The following is a 25,220-nucleotide window of genomic DNA, read 5'->3' as shown; positions in this document are numbered from 1 at the left end:
TCGTTTTTAAGAAAAGTTAAGTGTATCGATGCGGTAACATCACATATTAGGCTATAACATGTGAATACAAGTATGGTGAATATATATAAGAACCACTAAAATCAAGCCAATAAAAGGTTTGTCTTCTATAATTATTTAACAATCATAAATAGTAAAATTCATTTCTCTATTGTTTTTTTTTATTCATATATTCGCGAAATTTCTGTCTGGTATTGAGACAGTTTCAAACTCATTACCACTTCACGCATTGCAACACAATAAGAAATAAACGTCTTTTACAGTATTGTAAATGTATTGTTCATGATTGCCTTTCTGATTTCAATTAATATACGTAGTTGACGGATCGAAGGCTAAATTATAGCTTTCAAAAATCTTATAAACTTCTTATTGAAATTAATTACAGTGATAGATACTAAAAGAAGTCAGTGTTGCTTAAGAAATGATGATTAATGATCATTAATGACAGAAGTTGAGGATATTAAGAACTCATTAGCTACTGTTATCATGTGTACCGTATAACGTTGACCTTGATTGTACTATCTCATTTCAGAAAAAAATATCGAAATTTTAGTAAACTTTTAATTACAGTCACTGTTCTTGTTCCCCTAGTTTATAACCGATATCTCTATAACAAAAAGCTTTTTAGTGGTTGCACGTTTGTTTTTCGTTAATTTTGTGTACATAAAAAACATGTATAAGGCCAATAGTTTTCTCGTTTAAATATCGTCATTTCGGGGCCTTTTAAAGCTGACTATGGGATATGGGCTTTGCTTAATGTCGAAGCCGTACGGTAACGTATAATTGTTAATGCTTGTGTCATTTTGGTTTCTTGTGGAGCGTTGTCCAATTGGCAATCACACCATATCTTTTTTATTTCTTATGTTTTAAAATTTAAACTTGAAATATAAACCGGTTATATATTACATTTTTGTAAGAAACAAATATTACATTGATCTCTTTTCAAGCATAAGCTTCAATGAGTATTCACGACGAGCACGTTACTTGTTTTTGATCTTTTTATAAGCTTTGCAATGATCTTCTGTTTTACGTTTCTGTCCAGTTTTAAATCGGGTCTGCTTAAAGAAAAGATGAAAGACATAGGTGCATGGTTAAAGTACACAATTTGAAAGGTACGTTGTAAATATTTCTAAAAAACACTGTAAAAGCATTTTCCTAATTGTTTTATTTATATTCCGAATAATAAGCTACAAGAATTCATTAGACGGTTTCTTTGAAATACAAATTCAAAATAATAAAGAAGGCCAAGAACGACATAATTCTTTATATAAAGTTTACGTTATGCTGCACGTACAACTGTATCGTCAATTGGGTTTATTTAGTAAATATATCGTACTCTGGAGTATGATTTGCATTCCATTAATTGTGCATGTGTTGGTCTACATATAATTGCAATAGCTCGATATTCAATGTAAGAGTACCACACGCATTTTTTTGTTGCAATACATACCAATGTTTCAAGATGTGGGAATATGAGACGAGTTGATGTTTATGATAGAAGATGTAAGTGGCAATGTAAATATAAAACAAGATGTGGTATGATTGCCAATAAAACAACTCTCCATCCTAGAATCATTTCTCTCCTCTTATTAAAGTGAGAGGGTTAGTGCTATAGAACCAGGCTTAATCCACCATTTTCTACATTTGAAAATGCCTGTACCAAGTCAGGAATATGACAGTTCTTGTCCATTCGTTTTTGATGCGTTTTGTTTTTTGATTTTGCCATGTGATTATGGACTTTCCAAATTGATTTTCCTCTGAGTTCAGTATTTTTGTGATTTTACTTTTCACCTTAAACAGCAAGCTATGTCAATATGAACAATATGGAGTGAAGTAAATATAGACGATAAAAAGACGACACTACTGGTATCCATTAAATCGTTTACGACGACGTATTTGATGTTAGACTGGTGTTATTCTTTCAATCTGTAAAATATCCGAAGAGGGATAAATATTTTCTATTAAAGTAAGATGATTTTGTCTATTTCATTTCAATTAAATACAGTACAATCGATAAACTCATCATATATACCAATATTGCAATGTTATATTAACAACAGACGCGCGTGTCGTCAACATAAGTCTTATATGTGACGCTCGAATAAACACATAAAATAAAAAAAGGCCAAATAAAGTACAAAACATTGAGAACCAACAATTCCTACATGTTTTGGAATGTTTTGGAAACATACTTCGAGGAATTATGTGCATATAGATATAAGAAGATGTTGTATGAGAGCCAGTGAGACAACTCTCAATCTTATAAGTCAAATTACTATTTTCAACACAGAACCGTGGTTCACAGGATACATCAAGCAAAACATATTTTGTGAATTTAACCCGATCGTGTTTCATGTACACTGTATGAGGCATATCATAGAGTCTGTGTTAGAACAAAATTAAGATAATAAAATACCGAACTCCTAAAACAAATCAGAAATGAAAGTCCATCATGAAATTGAAAAAAACATAAGCCGGAACACATACAACGAATAGATACCAACTGTCATATTCCCGACTTTGTACAGGCATTTTCTTAGGTAGAAAATTGAAGATTTCATATACGAATATTAATCATTATTAAGTTGCCACTAGTAACTGACATTGATATATATTTTCAATGTTTTCCGCCCACACGACACGTGTCTTGTAATACTGCGCAATTAAACAAAAAGTTTTTACTGTAACATCGATAATAGTTTGCTTGAAAAGCAATATTTAGGTCTGAAAACACATACAAGATAGCAATAAAATTCGAGTTAAATCCTTATATAGCAATTGAAACCGATAATAAGATATATATCAGACAGTATAAGTATTAATATTGAATATGTTGAAATAAAACGAAACAAAACAAAAGAACATATTGGAATATTAAAACACAAACATGTATATGATGGATGGTTATTTTTATGTTCAAAATTGTTTTTACCAATATAAATTTAATCTATATTTAGAATGCTACACATAGTGTTACATAGTTTGTTAGATGTAGAAACGAAAACTTGATCGCAATCAACAGAAACATGCATATTTATTTATTAATTTGTAGATGTTTTCTGTTGATAAATGTTCAATTGTTTTGTAATACCATAAAATGATCATAATAGGTAAAAATTCATGTTACTGGTAATTGTTGGACTACGTTTACATTATAATCGAAAGGAAGTACACTGTAAAACTAAATTCATAAATAATATAATTGTCGATGAATATATTCATGAAAAACATTTTGTTATATGGTTTATATAACAACATAATATCATAAATATGAAATTCATGTATACTGTTTAAAAAAAACACTATTTGAACAAAAGTTGTTTATATCATATATATGTATACGAGTGACACATGTGGAGCAGGGTCTGCTCATCCTCCCGCAGCACATGAGATCACCCCTAGTTGTTGGTGAGTTCCTGCTGTTTATTCCTTAGATGTCTATGTTGTGTCATGTGTACTATTGTTTGACTGTGTGTTTTTTTTTAATTTTTAGCCATGCCTGCTTATTTCCAATGTGTGAATTTGACTGTTCGTCTGGTATCTTTCGTCCCTCTTTCATATAGGAAAATGTGGTCTGAGTGACAATGAGACAACTCTCTCTCCAGAAAACAATTGATAAAAGTAAACCATTATAGGTCAATGTACGGCCTTCAACACCAAGCATTGGCCTACACCGAACAGCAAGCTAGTAAGGTCCCCAAAATTACAAGTGTAAAACCATTCAAACGGGAAATCAACGTTGTAATCTATATAAAAACGAGAAACACGTATAAATTACATGAACATCAGATTCCTGACTTATGACAGGTGCAAATATTTGCAGCGGGATTACACGTTTTAATGGTACCAAACCTTCTCCCTTTTTTCTTAAACAATAGCATAATCTCACAATAGACACGCACACGATAAAATATCAATTGGCAGGCTTTACTCAATCAAAAAACATAAAGAAAGTATGAACGAATAAATTTGAATATTTCATTTGTTTAATAATGTATATACTTTTTCTTTTTACATGCCGATACAGTAAGTTTACAAAGAATACATGGTCTTTTGAAAATGTTGTTTGTGCTGTATTTAGACTCCTCTACCAAGATATTTGTTTTAAATGCACACGCATAAACACTGCGTTTTTTTCTCTCAACGCAATCGTTTGAACTTTGTTTTCAATTAAGATTTGTTTATAAAGAATACATGTATACTCCTACTTTACAAATTGACATTTTTTGTGATAATCATGCAGATCCTCTACGACATTTAAAGGGTCCGTCATTTAAACTCACTAATTCAATCGATTTTTGTTATCAATATGCGTGTCGCAATATTCATGGTATTGTTTGTTTGTTAACGATTTTATTAAGGAACGACTGTATTATTTTTTTCTGGTTATCAATTTATAACATCAACAATGTGGTGCTCACTGAATAACACGCGTACCGGGTTATTTCAAAGTGTTAACAACATCTATTAAAGTCAAAGTCAAAGTGAAAAATTACATTGATATAAAATTATTTGTTGGTTTTTTTCGAATTAGTTTATGTATACAGAAAACATATTAGATATTTCTTATAATTTAATTTTAAACTTGAGTAAACTATAAAGAAACGTTGATGACGGCACGGGGAGGACATGACACAATGATGTCAATGAGCTGATAAAAAACCAATGTCAGCAAATCAGCAGACGCGTTACATCCAAAATTAAATTATTTTGGAATGGAAAAAAAGGTAAACATGATTGAAAGCTATACACCAAGTAATGTTGTTTTAATTTGTTGCCGTTATTTTCGTCCTTGTTCTTAAATGTATTTGTAAAAACATCATGAACAGATGATTTGTTGTTATATTTAAAAAATAATCCCATAACGATACGTATATAATGTACAGTTAACATTAAGTGTATAATTGAAGACTCGTATTGCCTTTAAGTACTGATTCCCCGTTTCCATTCTCAATTTTATTGAACAATTCAGTTCTATTTGAATTATGATATGACACATTTGTGCTTCCGAGTCTTTAGATATTACAGTGCAGGTATGAAACATTATTAATTCTAATATTTGTTAATGAATATGTTGTCATTTTCATTTTGCCTATCACGAAACAGTAATTCATCATCTTTTATTTAAGATCACTATGTGGAGGATTTTCAGGCAATGCCTGTATCCTGTCAATAATATTACAGTTGTTATTGTAACGTTGGTAGCCTATATATATTAACTAAGAGACAAGTCATGTGTACTGATTTACATACTTTAATATAATGATAGAGCTAACTAATCAACACAAATACATAAAGCAATAAGCCGCGACCTTGCCTGCTATGTCCAACAACACAACACGTGCGTGAACTCTGAACTCTATATATATTTATGAATGAATGAAAGTTACAATATTACAGTTGTTATCCATTCGTTTGATGAATTATACCTTATCAAATGACAATAACTGATTTTGCCATTTGATTAGAGGATTGCTGCTTTAAATTTTCTTTGGAGTTCGGTATATTTGTTTGTTTTGCCTCTAGTATCAGTCGGAAACTAAATCAGTATGATGTGGTTTCAATACTCAATACATACCGTTTTTCAGCTATAGCAAAGGAATTTGTGTTCTAATGTGTACGTATAATACGATTCATTTTCTCATTTTGTATATGAGTACATAATTATACACATACGATACCCAATGGTACTTTAAACATAACATAATAAGAAATTACTTTGTTATGTCTCAAGTATAAATTTGATTTCACCGCTAACATAAGTTTCACAAACCTAGAAAAAAGACATGGGATTCAAACATCATAAATGTGTATGTTTATTGCAAAATCCGAACAAACATGTCAAAAGTAAAATTTAAAAATACTCCAAGGTAAATTTAAATTGAACGAGTATCTTATACAATGGTAACCATTCTAAGTTGTGTTGCAGTGTACATTTACGAGTTTGACATACTGTCTATGTTCTTGTTATATTAAACAGTGTTTGTTGCATGGAATGGCATGTAAGTCTTATTAATGTCATCCCTATATCCTATTCTAATTAGTACAGATTACTGCATGGAATAACAGTTCGTGCTAATTTCATATAACTTTGTATGGAGTCTATGCCTAAAACTCGTTTTACTGTAAATTAACATTCTACGTATGTCCTTTTCCAGTTAGTACAGAAACTGCATGGAATAACAGTTCGTGCTAATGTCATATAACTTTGTATGGAGTCTATGCCTAAAACTCGTTTTACTGTAAATTAACATTCTACGTATGTCCTTTTCCAGTTAGTACAGAAACTGCATGGAATAACAGTTCGTGCTAATGTCATATCACTTTGTATGGAGTCTATGCCTAAAACTCGTTTTACTGTAAATTAACATTCTACGTATGTCCTTTTCCAGTTAGTACAGAAACTGCATGGAATAACAGTTCGTGCTAATGTCATATAACTTTGTATGGAGTCTATGCCTAAAACTCGTTTTACTGTAAATTAACATTCTACGTATGTCCTTTTCCAGTTAGTACAGAAACTGCATGGAATAACAGTTCGTGCTAATGTCATATAACTTTGTATGGAGTCTATGCCTAAAACTCGTTTTACTGTAAATGTACATTCTATGTAAGACATTCATTATACAACTATTCAACATATCCATACCGTTACTCACGAAAATGGCATAAATGAACTATTTTGAAAGATTGGTTTATCAAAAAAAGTTCACTTCTATACACTTAAAATATATCTGTTTGAATTATCTTTTTAAACACGAGACCTCCAGACATATTATTAATTTGAACTGAACTCTAAATAATGTTCAATGAAACAAGTCAATGTAAAGTAACAAATTACTTTCTCCAATCCACATAAGCTGATACAGGAAACACTATACTACAATTACAATGTCAATTTGTAATATATACTTATGGGGACCTTTATAACTTGTTGTTCGGTGTGAGCCAAGGCTCCGTGTTGAAGGCCGTACATTGACCTATAATGGTTTACTTTTTTTAAATTGTTATTTGGATGGATAGTTGTCTCATTGGCACTCACACCACATCTTCCTATATCTAAAAAGTACAATGTATTCGTTTGAGACTTCACATATTTCTATTCAAATAAAACAGCATAAATGAAAAACAGGATAGTTGTATATATTATTTCTATAATATATTTTACTGGTTTTTCCACTTTAAATGTTTTATAATTATAATCTAACAGCATATAACAATGCATTATCTTAGCAATTAATTGTTATATATTCATAGAGATTTACAAGTTTGTAATTATGCATCATTTAATTTTCCTTTATATTTATAAACCTAAACGAATGGTATTGCTTATAATTTGAATTTCTGAATTTTAAAATTTTATCAGTGTTAATTGAAAAACCTGTCCACTGTCCATGCCAGAAAGTTGATGTCGCTGCAGATAAAGCTCAAATATCATCGTCTATGTATGTTAATCACCTAAATAAAAAAAAATGCTACAAATAAATAATGTATTGTCAATTGACTTTGAAACTCATCATATATCCCTACGACACTTGCTAAGAGGAAATCATGTACAGTCATATGTCTGTTATATGTGCCTTTACAATTTCAACCAAAGATGAAGAACTGGAACTTTTATAACTGTATTTGATAATTAAGCTACATAAGTGTCCTTGCAAACAACGGTATATTGCTGTATTTGCATATTGCTCTACGAAACCTCCTTTTTATGTTATTGACATTTTATCACATACGTTCATCAGCAATCAAAGCCGTGCTTCAGGGTTATTGTGAGACTACTCATTCCAGAGGTAGGGTGAATCAGATATGCATCAGATCAGATGCACACTCTGATAATTGGTGTCTTTTTAGTTATAATGTATGCTTGACAACAGGTATTTTATTTTCAGTGTAAAACTAAGAACATACACTTTAACACAGTGAAGGTTATCAAACGTTTCATAAATAGGTCAGCAAAAAAGTCAATAAGAATGATTATTTATACACGCATGGTTGTATGATGGGCAAATCTTAAGTATTCATGCATTACATATATATTTGATATTTTTCTTTTCAACTTTCTTCATTTTGACACTTTTTGTTTCATTCTCCATCATCTTCCTGATTTCCCTGTAGGTATCGTCTTATTCATATATAGATGTCAACTTTCGTATGAAAATGGCATGTGTTGCCATTTAGAATTCCCATCGGTATCGTTCAAGAAACAGACAGAAATAGATCCAAAGATATCGTAGGAGTATATCACCACGCTGGTAATGAAAAGAACAAATGGTTTAAACTCACATAAACCAGTGTCTTGAGGATTGTAGCCATATTCACATAAATAAATATATGATCTCAAAAAAATACAAAAATAAAAGTATTAACTTGCATTTCCTTAGTTCAACAAACATGTTTCATTACACGAAAGCCCGTTATTGTTAATTTAAGCTACCTGTTAATTCAGGTTTAATCCATCAGATTCCACAGAAGAAAAAAACTATACCAAGTCAGCTGTATGACAGGTGTTATCCATTCCTTTAATATGATAAAGTTTTTCATTTTGCCATTTGATAAGGGACCTTTCGTTTTGAATTTTTCACGGCATTTTTGTGATTTACCTTTAAAAATACATCACGTTGAATATTATTAGCTGCTGTGTCATTTCCCAGGCATATATGACAGGAAATGTCAACATAACTTGTGTCTTCTATACTATTATTTGTCTGTTTGTGGTTTTTTTTAGCTTTGGTGTTGTCAGTTAATTTATTATATATGATTTTTTTTAATAATTTGACGTTACACATATGTAGAATAACTTGATTTTTCTATAATTTTTAAAAGCTGTATATTTGAAAACTTAAGATATGTAAGCTCTAGTGCAAAAATATCCATATCCATATAAGAGCAACTTTGCTTTGCTTTAGTGTATAATTTTAAAACTGATAAACGCGCAATTCACCAGTTTGTAAAATTTATTACTTTTCCACTATATAACAAATTTAATGTTTCCGCTATCATTTGGACAAACTAATTAGATAGACACTTGTTACAGACTTTGTGAATATAAAGTAAGCTTTTCATCTGTACACGTTCCATGTGGTGACGGAAATTAGAAAAAAACATGGACTCACTAAAACACTAATTAATTAAACTATCGCACTGATTTGCCCCTAGGTGTTTTGACATGGTTCTTTATATACATACTTTGGAATAAGAAAAGTAAATAGCAACATATTGCACAAAGCAGAAAAATAAGCAATAATATGCAAAAACATTTCCAATATTTTGTTTTCTTCATTACCAAAAAATGTGAAGTTCAATGTCTTTGTCATTTTTTTTTTATATCTGTTCTAAGAAAAGTATTATACCAAAGGGACATTCAGATCAGAGGATGAAACAAACTTATGTAGCTTTTGCAAATCACCAACCCTCATAACCTAAAAAGAATACAAAAAACAAAATGAGACAACAACAAAAATACTGCTAACCAAATATTACATATACACGGTGTCCACGAGGACACTTTTAACCAATCATATTCCTAGAAATTTACAGGAGGTAAGATAAAAACTGATATCGTTTTTGCAAATCACCAACCCCCTGACCCAACATGTATAATTAACAAAGAAAGACAACAATACACACACCTCTTCATCGAAAACGTAAGTTTTAGCTACATGATTCAAGTGAAACACAAGGGGTGATTGCAATTGCTCTGGAAGTGTTTATCATGCAATTATAATATTGGTTCCTAATTTTTCTATTCCTCTAAAATAAATTCAACAGCATATATTATAAAAAAATACCTAACATCTTATTGTAGAGATATTAAACTCATGATACTTCATTTTTGATCTTATAACGACAAAGAAAACTCATTTATTTGTCTTCGTGACAGCGACGCAAAATTATGGTTTAATATCCATAGTATTTATAGTCCTTTATGTTTTATATACTAATAAACACACTTCATACCGTCGTTATTAGGATGATTGCTATTTTGCAATATATAATTTCAAACACAAATCAAACAACACGATATTAAAACACACTGAAGTTGACATAAAGCAACAATAAACTACAATACTATTCAATTTTCAATTACCTAGAAATGGTTTCACATGCTATATCCCAATATAAGGTTATTACATCAAGTATAAAAAATGCTTAAACAAACAGGATTAGATATCAAACACGGCAAATGCTATTATAGTGTTTCCCCATAATAAATGACAGTTTTAGTCGATAATCGCTTATTGTTTCTCCATCAAAACCAAAGTATCTTTTATTTACAAAATTGATTTCATATGATTTCAAACATAGAAATATATTTTTAATTTCATGGTCTGAATCAAGCAGGATTTGAACGGAAATCAATAAGCCAGGAACAAACGTTTCAGTGTGATCAGTCTTGTTATATTTCAGAATGGCGGATAGCTCGTTGACAGACTTCCAAAAGGAGAAAATACTTCGGGTGTTTCATTTATTATACGGTAAGGTGCATTTTTATTTGTTAATTTACATTCTTTTATTTGTATGTGTTGGGTGATATCATTTCGTCAATGTTAGGTTGGATTTGGGTATATTTAAATCTGAATATTCATAAAATAGAAAGGATAAAACACTGCAGGTGTTTTATTTGTAATACAGTAAAGTCTATTTTTATTTGCTAATTTATATTCTGTTTTATATAAATGTTTGATAATATCATTGTGTCAACTGCCTTTTTGTATGTTTTTGATTATGACATTTTGTGTAATAATTAGTTGCATTTCGGTCTTTTTGAATCTCAGTAACAGGTTACTATATAATATAAATTTCAATAAATAATATGTTTTACGATTTTGAAATAGTCTCCACAGCTCAATTAGTTTGATGGTAATTTTCTAAATAAAATTTTAGAAAGCTAGTTAAGTGTTTTTCAATTTTCTTACGTTCCTTTTTTTTAATATATCGTAACATGTACGAATTTAAACATTAAAGATTAACTTTTAAGATTCAACCAATATAAAATTTAAGGAGCCAATAGCATGATATAAGTTAGATCAAATTGTAACAATTTCATGTAGAAGTCAAAGCACAATATGTGTTTTTTTGAAAAGAAAACAATCACAATAATACTAAACTCTATGAAAAATTCAAATTAGAAAGTTCCTGATCAGAAGGCAAAATCAAAAGCTCAAACACATCAAACGAATGGATGACAATTCCTTAATTGGTAAGGGCATCAAATGTCTGAAAGAATGAATATCTTATTTAGAAGACATTGTTAACATCCAAAGCTACTATGAAATAGACTAAAGTTATTTATCAACATCGTTTGACTGCGTGGTTGATACAGTGTTGTATTTTCCCTTATCTATGTAATTTGATAAAAGATGATGAAAATAACGTCACATTATTCCGCACACTCTTTTCTGTATAAAAAAAACTGATTAAACCTACAAGAAATACATAAGCTTACAGTAAACACAAACTATAACTTATAGTTTTGAAGGATAAAATACAAATGCCATTCTTTAGAAATCTGAAGTCAATGATATGGTACAACGATTTTCATATCTCCAACAGTACATGTATGAAATAAGAAAAAATAATTTCATCTAATACAATATAGAAGGGGGACTCTAAATCATACATGTATAGGTACACTAATTATTTTCACTTATAAAAAAAAAACCACATTATTCGTAAGCAGATACAAACATAAGCGACAAATCGATTAGTTAGCATTCAACTGCGATGGAACTATCGTGTGTTTATAGTAAAACAGACAAGTGCCTTGTCCAACATTCCGTTTCTATTCCAAACACTGTTAATAAGTTTTCGTTTTTATTTGTATACTGCTACAAAGCTTCAAGACTAATTTGCCTAATTTGTCCAGTTCTTCTGCCGGATATAAACAATTACTAGCCGTAATTGGAGGACGATATATTACAGATGACACATCACAAACGATATATAATTTCATTCCGAACGTCCAACCATGATTAAGTGTTATATTGTTTTAATCTAGAATTGATTTTGTCATTTATGCAGTTTTGTGAAATTTGTAATTTATCTAGGGTAAACGACGAGTTCATTTTTTTTTATCAAAATAGTTCGAGTGACTTTTGAAAAGCATGCAGTGTAATTTGCCAAATGATGTGTCGGGCTTAATTTTTTTGAAGGTATTCTGATATATATTTATTGTTATAAATAAGGATTGTGAGAATAAGTTTCTTAATTTTTTTACGTATTCTATTTACGATTAGATTTAAAACCTGCAAACTTTTGTAGGAACGAAACGGGTGCAGGTTTTCTTTCTCAATTTTTTTTTTAAATACATTTACTAATTGAACGTGACACTCTGATAAATTGAACACATTATGTTATTTATAAGACATACAAGGTTAGACACAGTTCTGCCGATATAACATTGTGTTCTATTGATGAAAATAAAGTTGTTGTTTGTGTTGAACCACACCAGTAAGCTACATGTATATATATCCGAATAAAGCATTACGCGGAAATATGATATTAGAACATGGTAAAATAGTTAAATCAAAGATTAATGTATGTTTTGCTCTCCTTAAAGTATCAAAATAGTTATTAAAGGTACCAGGCTTATAACACATTGTATTGGTCAGCATTATTTGATAATCCTTTTTATCTAATTCTTCGTCAATTTATCCCTTTCTGCACCCATTGTATGAAAAAAAATGAATCAACGTGTGGTTCCTTTGATCTCAAGAGTTTTGAATTAATTAATTAATTGTTTTAACTTCTGATCTTGATGTCCAGCATTTACAACATACACATCTTTGTTTTAACTTTTTTCTCCTTTCGGAACAAACTTTGCCGTCATTTATTTTTGAGATCCCTTACTTAATGGATGTAATGAAATATATGAGCGATAATTTCTATTAGGGTTCTTTTTTTCTTCTTTCGAATTTTAAAGTCGCAAAAATAAATCGATTTTGAAAATACATTGTACATAGTATTCATGAATTTATTTTTCTCATAATCATTTCTAAATAGTTTTGATTATATTAAAAAAAAATGCATGTCACTTTAGAAATAAAAAATATCAAAGATTAATGATACATGTATGCTTTTTAACTGATAGGAAAAGATTGATTATTAATATTCCTTTTTTCAGATACACTGTCCCTTTTACTGTGTCAATATTGTTTTTCTACACAAAAAAGTCATGTAAATGATAAAGACCCTAATATATCTTCATTTTTAATTTTTAATTTAAATTTTTTATGGATAGTGCTTATTATACGCAACAGCTATAAAAATTGAAAAGTACCTATCATTGTCTGCTAGCTACACACTTTTTTAATAATGTCAGTCTACTTAAAAAATAATATAGCCTTTCATTTCAACAGCCTAAATTTACTATGGTTGTCACACTATGATCGACAATTAAAACTTTCAAATATGCGTTTACTTCTAAAATGCCGTGGAAATAGTTAAATGGATTTGCAATCGATAAGCTTGTCATAAAGTTAAGGATAAGTTGGTTATTATAATTATTACTCGATAAATTGTTTACTTAGGAACAAAATAGAATGTTAACATCAATTGGATATTGCAAGTGTCAACCGCGTATAATTATAAGATGGCAATTGCGTCTCGCGCAAATACAATACCTCAATCCTGGTATCTATGATGAAATTATTTACCTAGTACTTTGTAGAAAGTGTATTTTTATATAAAAAAAGTGAATTAAACATTATTTTTGGTTTCAATTGATGTATTTGAGATACCGATTCAAGCTAAAATTTATTTTTGAAATTATCTGCTCGTTTATCGTTGTTTTTTGGCAAGATTTTTAGGAATATTCAAAACTCACTTGTTATCACTTCATTTCCCATCATAAACGAGGGAGGGTTGGCATGCCACAAAACCAGGTTCAATCCACCATTTTTTCTTTCAAAAAATGTCCTGTACCAAGTCAGGAATATGGTCATTGTTATATTTCAGTTCGTTTTTGTGTGTGTTACATTTTAACGTTGTGTTTCTTTTATGTCTGTTGTTTCCTCTCATATTTGAGTGTTAATTCACATTATTATAAAACGTGTCATGGTACTTTTTTTTATCCCAAATTCATGTATTTAGTTTTGATCTTATATTTGTCATTCTTATCGGATTTTGTCTAATGATTAGTTCATTTCTGTGTGTGTTACATTTAATTTTGTATTGAATGCGTTTCCCTCGGATTTGTTTTTTTTCTATCGATTTATGAGTTTTGAACATTGGTATACTTCTGTTGCCTTTTTTTATCTAACATAGATTGTTTGCATTATGATAACTTTTGTTTACACCTATCTGAATTTTAGTGTATATTAACAATCACTTGTTTTGAAAACAAGACAACGTGCAACAGGTCGTATGGTTCTAAATAAATTACACAAAATAATGTACAAATGACGAATTAGTATACCGCTGTCAAAAAAGAACACAGACAACCTCATGAAAAAAAAGGAATAAGCGACTGAAAAAAACATCAATAAGTATGACACAAAACATTCATACTTCGACATAAGAGCATGAACTTATTGTCACGGACAAGTGCCTATGTCTGTTCTACGCAACGCATTGTTCATACAAATTACAACTTCAATTTGAGTGGATTTCAATTATGGCTTAATAAATTAAAAAAAGAGGTCGTAATTGGTGCTACAACAACTGAAATCAGATTCTCTGTGTGTATAAAAAGTAAGTATACTGTAATTTGATTAATCAATTTGTTCTTTCACAATGGCCTTGTTTTGTGTACACAAATCGTATTGTTTTCATCGTTGAGGTAAAACCAAAGCATTGTTTTAACACGCATTTAGTGCTATATCCAAACGATAATGAGTGTGTGCAAATGTTTCCAATATAAACGCAGTATTTACTTATAATCAATGTCCAAATTTCAATTAATCAAGTGTAAGCCTCAATACGAGCACGGCCATATTCGTTCTCTCCATTTCATTAGCTATGACACTCAGTAAAAAAAATATAAATCGAACCAAACAATAATAAAAAATTCAACACCATTGTCGTTTAATGTAAAGAGATTCGTTTCACTATTTTCTCATTTTTCAACAACTGGCATATAATTAGTCTCGCAGGAATAAGAGAATATTTGCTTTCGTCTAAATCGTTAATCCCTTTGTCATGTCTGCAGTTCAACTTCGCCATTGCTTGACAAGGAGCATATAATCATTCTGTCTAATGCGATTCGTCGACAAACAAATGAATGCTTTGAATTTCAATTTAATTAATTAAAGCAATGATTACTAATGCCCCATTTAATTGTCAGTTTTTAATTCCAAACTGATTCGTTTTAAATTCTAACCTATACATCTTCACCTGACAGTTGTATGGATTAAGGCCTCTCCGTTGACATTTTTGACAATACGTAATAGTACATGTTATGTATGACTAGTCAGAACAATGAAGGTATTATTACGACTTTTTAATTGCTTACAGGTAAATATGGCTAATTTTCAAAATATCATTGTATTTTGAATAGAAGAAACCGTGTGATGATACTAACAAATAATTTTTGAATTGCAGCTCTGTACTTTGTGTCTTTAGTAGTTTTAGTAGATTTTTTTCGTGGTGTTTGTCAATCTTATTAGTTACATTGTTTTCATCTGAATTAATAGGATTGTCTTTGGTTGATTTGTAATACCGCTGTCTCGCGTTGGAGGGGTTGGACGCCTCCAATCATGTGTTACCCCGCAATATACTGTGTGAGCCATTCTATATTTAGGAGCCTGATATTTAGTTGTCATTTGATGCAATTATATTTCATAAATAAATTAGGCGCAGTAAATATTCTTGTTTAAATTGTTTTGCTATAGTCATATGGAAGCCATGTAAGGAATGATATGTGTTATGGGTTTTGTTCTTTGCTGAAAGCTTAACAGTGACCTATAAATGATCACGTGTAGACCATTCGATCACCGGTAGAGAGTTGTCTTATTGGCAATCTAACACATCGACTTCTTTTTATATATAGAGAATATAGGATAACAGAATAAACTGTTTTTTCTTTACATTTGGTATATTAAATGACTCGATCAAGACATGCGTCAATTAAGTACCGCATGTTCGAATGCTCTCCTTTATAATTCTTATATGATTTGCATATTAGAAATACTTTGATATGATTGGTCGAGAGAGCTTCCAGCAGTTGATCTTGACGTTGGTTTTTTTTCGATAACGATCGTTGACCGAACTTCTTTTCGTAACCAATGTTGGCGGCGATAATCCCACCGACGTTAACAAAATTGATTTTCACTGCACGTTGTTAAATTAAAAAATTATAAACATAAAAACATTTGTTTTAATGATAATAAGAGTTTTTTCAGTTAATTATTTATCAGATAGCAAATTTCTTTGAGTACATGTTATATACAAATGCCAGGCCTATTCAATGAAATAAATTTACAGTTTACATGTAAAAGAGGTAACGGGCGTGGACATTTTTTTTCCTATCTTCAATTTTCAGAATTATGAGGATTAAACGCCTTTTTAAAGGAATTTATTTGTGTATAAACTTGAGCAACTCACTCACAAATATATAATGAAAGTCCTTCGGATAAAGAGTGAATTGGTCGACTTTATACACCAAAAAATTCATTTAAAAAGGCGTGTAATCCTAGAATGTGGTGCATCTGACTTCTTATGTATATTTGCCGTTTTTTTATCAAATAGATTCACAGATCCTATAAATATCGTTGTTTATGTTCGACATGACACCAAAGAATGTCATGATAATCAACAATTTGTAAATACAGTCACGTTAGAAAGTCTCTTTAAATTAATTATCGGTGTATTTATCTGTTTCAATCTCTTTTTTGAATTACCTCACTGTTTGAATTAAAACTTAACTTATTTATTTTGTTAAGGCATATCTTTTTAACCATATCTAAATAAAAGGCTTTCATGCTTGCGATAAATGACAAAACCCATTATCTGACGTAGTCAGAGCCAAAACAATCTTGCATTGCAAAACCGTAGTCAAATATGTCAATTTCTGGCGATGTAATTTTCAGTTGTACGATCGTTTTACGTAAACGACATTTTATATATCAGAAATCTGTATTTTTAGTTTTAGACATACAAAATTAAGCTTGATCTTGTATGACACTAAAATATTTTTCCTTTTTGTCCTTTTTTTTTAATAAATTTAATAGCTGTGTGCACGTAAAAGCATGAAGCAAAAAATTTGTGTACTGAAAATTACACATGAAAGTTAAAAATAAGTCTTCTATATCAGTAATGTTTCTCTACTCGGTATAATTCATTACGAAATTTTAAGCATGTTTACCAGGTTTTAAGCATTTAACAAAATACAAACTATCACAATTATGAAAAGTACATAAAAAGAGTATTACACATGTCAAATGAACTGACAATTCCCTCAACTGCTGTTTCTATTTAAATTATTAAATTTTGAGTTCATAAAATCCATAAAATCCATAAACTATAAATTATTAATTCGTTACTGACAATACAAACGCATGCATAGTTAACTCAGTCTGCGATTATACTCCAATTACTGTTATTTTCCATTTTTTCTTCACAGATACCAATCAAGATGGGATGATAAAGAAAGAAGATTTCGGGCTTGCTGTTGAGGTATGTAACATTATTTCCAAGGGAGAACCTCTATTAACATGTCAATGTCGGATATTTTACAAAAACAATAGTTTAAAAGTAACAATCTGAAACCGACGTAAATGTAAGTATGAGTTAGATATAGGCATCATCATTGAAATGCAAAAGAAAACAGAGGGAAATGCCGAAAAATAGTTTGAATTTCAGTAGAAATTGAAGTGAGAACATACTGTAAACCACCTTTTTTTCGCGACCAATTCATTTTCGCGACTTTTGCAAGTAGAAAAATACCGCGAATATAAATCGTTGCGAACATGTGAAACTTGGATTTTTCCCTACTTTAAAACTTCATCAAGTAAATAAGATAATCGCGAAATTAAATAGCCGCGAAGTGGTCAAGAAGGGGTAAAACGCGAAATAAGTATCCGCGAAAATAAGTTGGTTTACAGTAGTCACAACTAATCATGAAAAGGTCTGAATGAAATCGAAAATTAGTCTTGTTACTCAGTTTTTAGTATTTATCATGTTTATGTTGTGTTTTGTGTACTGTTGTTTGTTTGTTTGGCTTTTTGTCATTGTGTTATTAGTTAATTTGCAATAATGAGATTACATTTCCTTTTGATATCTTACGACCCTATTCTATTGGATTGAAATCAAGTCTTGATTCGAATGATTACCCTTGGATACTAATATATTAGTGATTAACATCAAGTTTCTAAATGAAAGTTTTTAATTTCAAGATTTTAATAACAAAACCCATAGAAATATTTACGATGATTGTTATGTTACTATGTTACATGTATGCGATGCATATTTAATGTACGTTATACATGTTATAGGTAAGTTATGATTATTTGCTTAATCATGAGTTTGAACCAGTTTTGGTTTAATGATTTCAAAATGCAGAACACATCACGTAAAGAGATGAAATTGTGTTCTGAAGATCACAATGAACCTGTATGTGTATTTAAACTTGATGAATTTATGGCAAAATAGTTGCGTTGTTCTCACTGTTTGGCTTAGAGTGGAGATCATATTTAAAAAAATATTATGTATAATCTGTTTTTATTTTGCTAGATACATGATTCTTTGTTCCCTTATATTTCCTATTTTCGCTGATAGTTACATTTCCTCAGTCAATAATAAAAATCAGACGCATATGATTCTGCATATTTAATCATGCGTTTACTCATTGATGATCCATATTTAAATCAAACAGTAATATTAATCTATAAAACCAGGTTTAATCCACCAGTTTCTTTATTTGAAAATGCCTGTACCAAGTCAGGAATATAACAGATTCCTGTCCATTCGTTTTTTATGTGTTTTGTTATTTGATTTTGCCATGTGATTATGGATTTTCCGATTAGATTTTCCCCTAAGTTTAGTATGTTTGCGATTTTACTTTTTCAATTTGGAGTATATATCTTCATAATATCCGATATTCCATATTCTTAACATTGTTAAAGTGATTCCTATCAAAATACATTAAACTACTAATTTATCAAAAGGTTACAAGTGGTAAATGTAAAGCTTGGTATTTAAACGTTAATTTGTATCTTGATTATGTTCAGTGTAAATGTGTCCTTATGTTGAAATTTAAAGAAATATATTTTGTATTTCTTCAGAAAGTATGTAAGATATTAGATTGGACGAAAGGTGGCAAGGAATATTCTGAGGCAGAGGAAACACTGAATTTGATATGGGAAGGTCTAAAGAAATATGCTGATGAAAACCAGGTAAATGAAATATATCAACTTGTCATTTTTTTACAATATGCCGTATAAAATAGTGTATGTCTAAATGAATAATATCGAAACTTTTGTTTAGAAACAAAATATATTTAATGTTATTGAATATCTACATTTTGTTTAAATAACATATATCGAATACAATTTCAATTAAATAGAGACATACTGTCATATTTTGGATTGTTTCAAAGCAACATGCATTTCGTAGATACGAAAAGGAAAGATAAAATCAATTCCTCAATTCGATTTTTTTATTTGCCATTTGATTATGGACTTTTCGTTAAGAATTTTGTTTTGAGTTTTTTTTGTGATTTTACTATTTAATACGCCAGAGCTAACACTATGAAAAATTCGTATTTATAATAAGTTGAGATTTTACCTCACAAAGTCAATATATTAGTTCTCTGTAAAAATGATACTTTCCTCATTCTGATTTTTTTGTCATATTCTGTATTAGCTTTCAATCATTCGTCAGACCTGTCATGCGTGTTGACATACACGACATTCATTTTACAACTGAATAAGCATCAGCATCTCCGGGAAGATTTAATAAAAATAGTTTATCCGGTTCGCAGTTAATGTACACGCTTGACATGACAAATCAATTGCGTTGTGGTAAAGCATACAGTGATATAATTAATAGCATGCTGTTCGTGAAATTGATCTTTCCTGCTACATCAAAATGTCAACTATAAAACAAAGCTTTCTTTTTTGACTGATATCATTCCATCGATGTCGTTGTAGAATGTTTTTAAATCTTTTTTGATCAAATTAAGGATTAACGCAAAATACTGCATTTAACGCAACATACTAGTTGTCTTCAAAGTTGTGATTTTTTCGAAATCGTGTTGATGTTAAATATATTATATACTTGCTTATATTTTCATTGCACTCACATTTTAAGATAACATAAACACGTCAATTAAAAAATACATTGAATATATATGTCCCTCATATGTCAAAAGCTTTTCTGACTATTTGAATGTGTTTGTTGTGATGGCATAAAATCACAAATATACTAAGGACCGTCATAGCATAATGAATGTGTCATGTTTACAGGGGTCTAAGTGGGGTATGCCTTGTACAAACTTCTTTCCTGTAGAACAAATTATATGTATGTATGATAATCAATTACTTTTAGCTTTTTATATTTCCTAAGTTTATGCTATCTGTTTACATAGGATGATAAGGTGTCGGAAGATGAATGGCTCAAAATGTGGACAGAAAGTGTAAAGGACATTAAAAGTGGTAAAGAGTTTCCAGAATGGCAGAAAAAGTTTGTAGATTTCATGTTTAAAGTCAACGACAAATCGGGTAAGTGAATCTTTATACAGTGAAACCTGGCTAAACCGAATCCTGCATAAACCAAAAACCTGTATAACCAAAACATTTGCGTATGCATCGTCATATCCAAGTGTATGCGTTGTGAACTTGATATAGCCGAACATTGGCAAAAAAACCGAGCAAAATCTGAGTCACAAAAAGGTTCGGTTTAAATAAGTTTTATTAAACTAAAAACACCACTGGGCTTATAATATGTTTAATTTTACAATATTGCGTACATGAATTCGTTATATTGATTCGTCATTCTATTTGAAAGAGCTACAAGGAAAAAGTAAAGTAACAAAAAAACGATAATTATAAACGAAAACTCCCTAAGCAAACGAAAAATTCGACAACTTAAACACATCAAACAAACTGAAAACGACTTGGTATATGCATTTTCTTATTTAGAAAACGGTGGATTAAACATGGTTTTTAAGCTAGACGTTAAGTTTTTAAGTTATTGGATTTATTCATCAATCATGTTGAGTGGCAGTGTTCTTACTATTGTTCAAAAGAACGTAGAACAATTTTACTAAACTTTTGTGATTTCTTTTATTTATTGGCAACACATTATTTTGATTGAAACAAAACATGATCTTACGTTTTGACGTATTTACTATAAAACGATGTCGGGAATTATGAAACTTAAGTGACTTGTTTATGTCTATTGAAATAAACCCTATTTTGTTTTGTTTTATAAATTTTTAATATTACCATGCAGAGTTCTGAAACTAAATTGGTTGAACAATTATTGAAAACTGCTTTTATGCGACAGACGTATCATGCGGTCATGTCGCAGCTCTATATTAACAACTTTGTGTGATGCAATTCAACCATAAAGATGTTAGAAGTCAGAAAATTACAAAATTGTAAATATGTTACATATCATAGAAAAATGCGTTTGTTTCTATTTTATTTACATTATTTAGGTGACAATGAAATAGACGAGAATGAATTTAGCACAGTTTATCAAGCATATGGTATAAGCAAAGATAATTGTAGCACTGCCTTTAAGAAAATATCTGGTGTAAGTAGTTTATAATTCAAATACCACATGCCATGCAGGCTTTTTATATATTTTTGTGTCTTGATTATAAAGATAACAACTAACATAAGCTAATGTTATAAAACGTTATATAATAAAATAAAAAAGTGTTGGATAATATCAAGAATATTTGAAAAACTCATAAAAATAAAATACAGACATAGCCACGCCATTGAAAAATAAACAAAAAAAAAGAGGAACAAGTTAGAAAAAAACTACATCGAAAATGAAAGTCTGAGAAACACCAACCGCAGTAAAAACATAAAATAAGGGTGACTCAGGTTTTCCGAAAGGCTAAGATACGTGGATAAATGGAAAGTTCCCTGAAGTCAAGCAGTTAATAATTCAAGACGGAAACAGGTTATGCTATAATACAATATCCAGCTAATTACTCAATTGATAACCGAGTCTGTGTTCAAACCTGTTATTTCACAATTTAACACTCTTCAAAATAATTGTCTCGCGCTGATCAGTAAATACAATAGTTTTTATAAATACCACGGGTTTAAGGGAGAACTTGTTCATATGAATTTCAAAGGTCGAACACAGTACCTTCTGTACACGAGGCGAACGAACTACAAGGAGTCAACACAAGAGTTTGTCAAGAGTAAAGAAAATTAAATTCTAACAGAAACATAACCTTTACTTGGAAGTTCATTCATTAAAAAACTGATTCGATATTCAAACAAGAGAAAATGTAACGTAGACGTGACTGAAAATTGGTACGTCATAGCAAGTTTATATGCAACTAACTCATTACTTTTTTTTTTATCCACAAATTAAGCCGACTGAATTAAATAATCACATGTTTACATTATAGTATTCTAGCCAATAACCCTGATTATACAGACACCACAACTTTCCCCCAAATTATGACATAATTATATTTTTGACATTTTTACCTAACGTTTGTGTATAACATGTAAACGGGAGGAAATCCAACTAAACCGAAACTTAATTTTTGGTACATTAATATATATCAATAATAAAGCCTACATATAGTTTCTTTGAAACAAGAACTATCATTAAAAAAGATATCAAACGTATTTAAATTTGAGTATATGTATAAAACTATCATTTCGATTTAACATTTAAATAACGTTTTCTCTGTTTGTGTTCAGTATTCTTGGTCCTCGTATTTTTCTGTTTACATTCATCAAAACCCCGCGAAAATCTCACATGCGTAGGTGCTTTTTAAAAGTCATGTACGTTCGTACAACAAAGTCTACATTGAAAATTATATAATTGTCCAGAATAAACAGCTGTCATGGATGCAAAGAACTATTGGGCATGTTGGAGAGACAATTATTTTAATAAAAATATAAATCTTTGTAAGATCGAGTTCAAATATTTATAGTTTTCACTTGCTTTCCATCACGATGTAATTAACGAGACGTTTTTTTTCAAACACAACCAAATCACCCACCATGACAGCATTTTGTCCAATCACAGAAAGAATTTTCGAGCATGCGTATTATGTTGCCATAGTTAAGCGTCCTTAAGTTCAAAGAGCTTAAATCGAAACTATACCGACTACGTCGGAAAAACTGACATGTTATTTTTTTATTCCAGGGTAAAAATATTACTAAACCAGAATTTGAGGCATTGTGGAAGGAATATTTTGTTTCCAACGACCGATCATCCAAAGGAAATTATCTTTTCGGTGTGCCTGATTTCATTTGAAGGTGTACCTGACTTGATGATGAATGTATTGGTGATATTTCGCCGACTCTATTTGATGTTTCAGTGAAGATGTTAATTGTTTAGTCATTTCCGGTAGTGTCGTGATGCTGTGTTTGTTTTCGGAACTTTCAATGGAAGGATGATCTACTTTACAGAGACATATAGTTATTAACTCTTGGTCTCTATAGAAGAGTGTTGCTTATTTGCAGTTATACCACATCTTTGTTTTCTGCGAAATATGATTATTAGTATTAGTATAAACATTTAACAAACGATAATTTTACATATTTATTGTGTTTTTAATCTTCACAGAAGTAAGGAACTTATGTTAAGCTCACATTAATGTTCATCCATATTTAGCATATCTGACTTAAGGATCAAAATGGTGATCATTGAAATGATCCAGATCAGATTTAGCTATTGATTTATGTTTGCTTGGCTTACATGGGAATAATAGCGAGGCATATGTAGAACAAATTGAAGTGAGACCACAATCATGGATATGTCTGAACTTTCATATATTCTCAAAGTTTTATCTTTTCAAACTCGTTTACAAGTGGTCTTTACATTAGCAATATCATCAGATACAAATTAAATTACACATATAATGATAATGATTATGTTTTCGTCATAGGCAAGCAAATACAGAGAATTGTTTAGAAAAATTGTTATTGAAACATTTATAAAAGAAGGGCGTGCAACCAAGGAATACACTTTCTATAATTTTTATTACAACTGCTAAGACAGAAGATTGTGTGACGCTAATTTAACCGAGTGCATGTGTAAAATGTCTTTAATCACTATAAAAGAACATGCTATCTAGATGAAAATATTTTGCTCACATCATATTTATTATACCGAGCTACGAAATTTGTATTGCATATGTAGCCAATGACTCTGTATTCATTTCTCTAATCCCCCATGATATCTAATTACAAAGATATGATCCTTTGCTTGCTTCGGTTGAAATAATATTATTGTTCGATAGCCATGCTGTTAGATGTTATAGAAATGGTTTTTGAAATTTTAGTGTATGGTATATTTCTTATAATTTTATACTGAATAAATATACTATCCTTGAAGATATAGAAGTTTATTTCCATTAATGAAAGAGAGAAAGTTTTCATTCATTCTCATAGTTGAAGGACTTTTAGTTGCTTAAAAATACGTCATTATGATTGGGGTAAATAATTTATTAGTTGCAAATCATAAAGCATGTCCTATTTTATATTAATGTTAAATACATCATTTACCAGAAGTTGTCCACCTTTCAGTTATTTTACATACATGCTAAAGACAATACCTTTAACCAGTAGCTACGTAGAATCAGTTAAAACAACACAATTAACATTAACTAATGAACCATGACAGACGAGAATGGTCAATTAAACTTGACATGATCACTTAACACAACTTTATCTATTGGACATCGTTGACTAATTCATTAAAGATGCTGGGAACTAATAATGTAAAAAAGTTTGTTGTCAGAAATACCTTGTAAAATTAACGTGTGTACCTTGAATCAAATTGAGTTAATGAACATCTGTACAATTCCTAAATAATTTGGCTATTGTATCACGAAAACTTAACGTTGACCAATGAACCTTTCATAAAATGATATATGGAAATTTACATAAAGCCGAACGTCCCTGTATACCATACAATACTATCATACAACGCATTTACTTGGATAATAGAAATTAACCTACTCTGGAAATCCCTAACATTGACCAATGCACAGTGCATATAGTAAATAAAGGCAACAGTAGTATACCGCTGTTCAAAACTCATAAATCCATAGA

The 25,220-nt window shown here is 30.2% G+C and overlaps 1 protein-coding gene across 1 annotated transcript; it reads left to right on the top strand.

The window, feature by feature from the left end:
- The first annotated feature begins 10,256 nt into the window (after positions 1-10,256).
- LOC134718781 (calexcitin-1-like) lies at positions 10,257-24,358 on the top strand. The gene is made up of 6 exons (XM_063581503.1): positions 10,257-10,496; positions 17,582-17,634; positions 19,242-19,352; positions 20,546-20,678; positions 21,620-21,717; positions 23,308-24,358. The coding sequence occupies exons 1-6, from the start codon at positions 10,430-10,432 to the stop codon at positions 23,416-23,418; spliced, it is 573 nt and encodes a 190-aa protein (XP_063437573.1). The 5' UTR covers positions 10,257-10,429; the 3' UTR covers positions 23,419-24,358.
- The last annotated feature ends 862 nt before the right edge of the window (positions 24,359-25,220 follow it).

The sequence above is a fragment of the Mytilus trossulus genome, chromosome 5, assembly GCF_036588685.1.
Source record: "Mytilus trossulus isolate FHL-02 chromosome 5, PNRI_Mtr1.1.1.hap1, whole genome shotgun sequence".
NCBI lineage: Eukaryota > Metazoa > Mollusca > Bivalvia > Mytilida > Mytilidae > Mytilus > Mytilus trossulus.
This window is presented reverse-complemented; position numbering and strand designations above follow the sequence as displayed.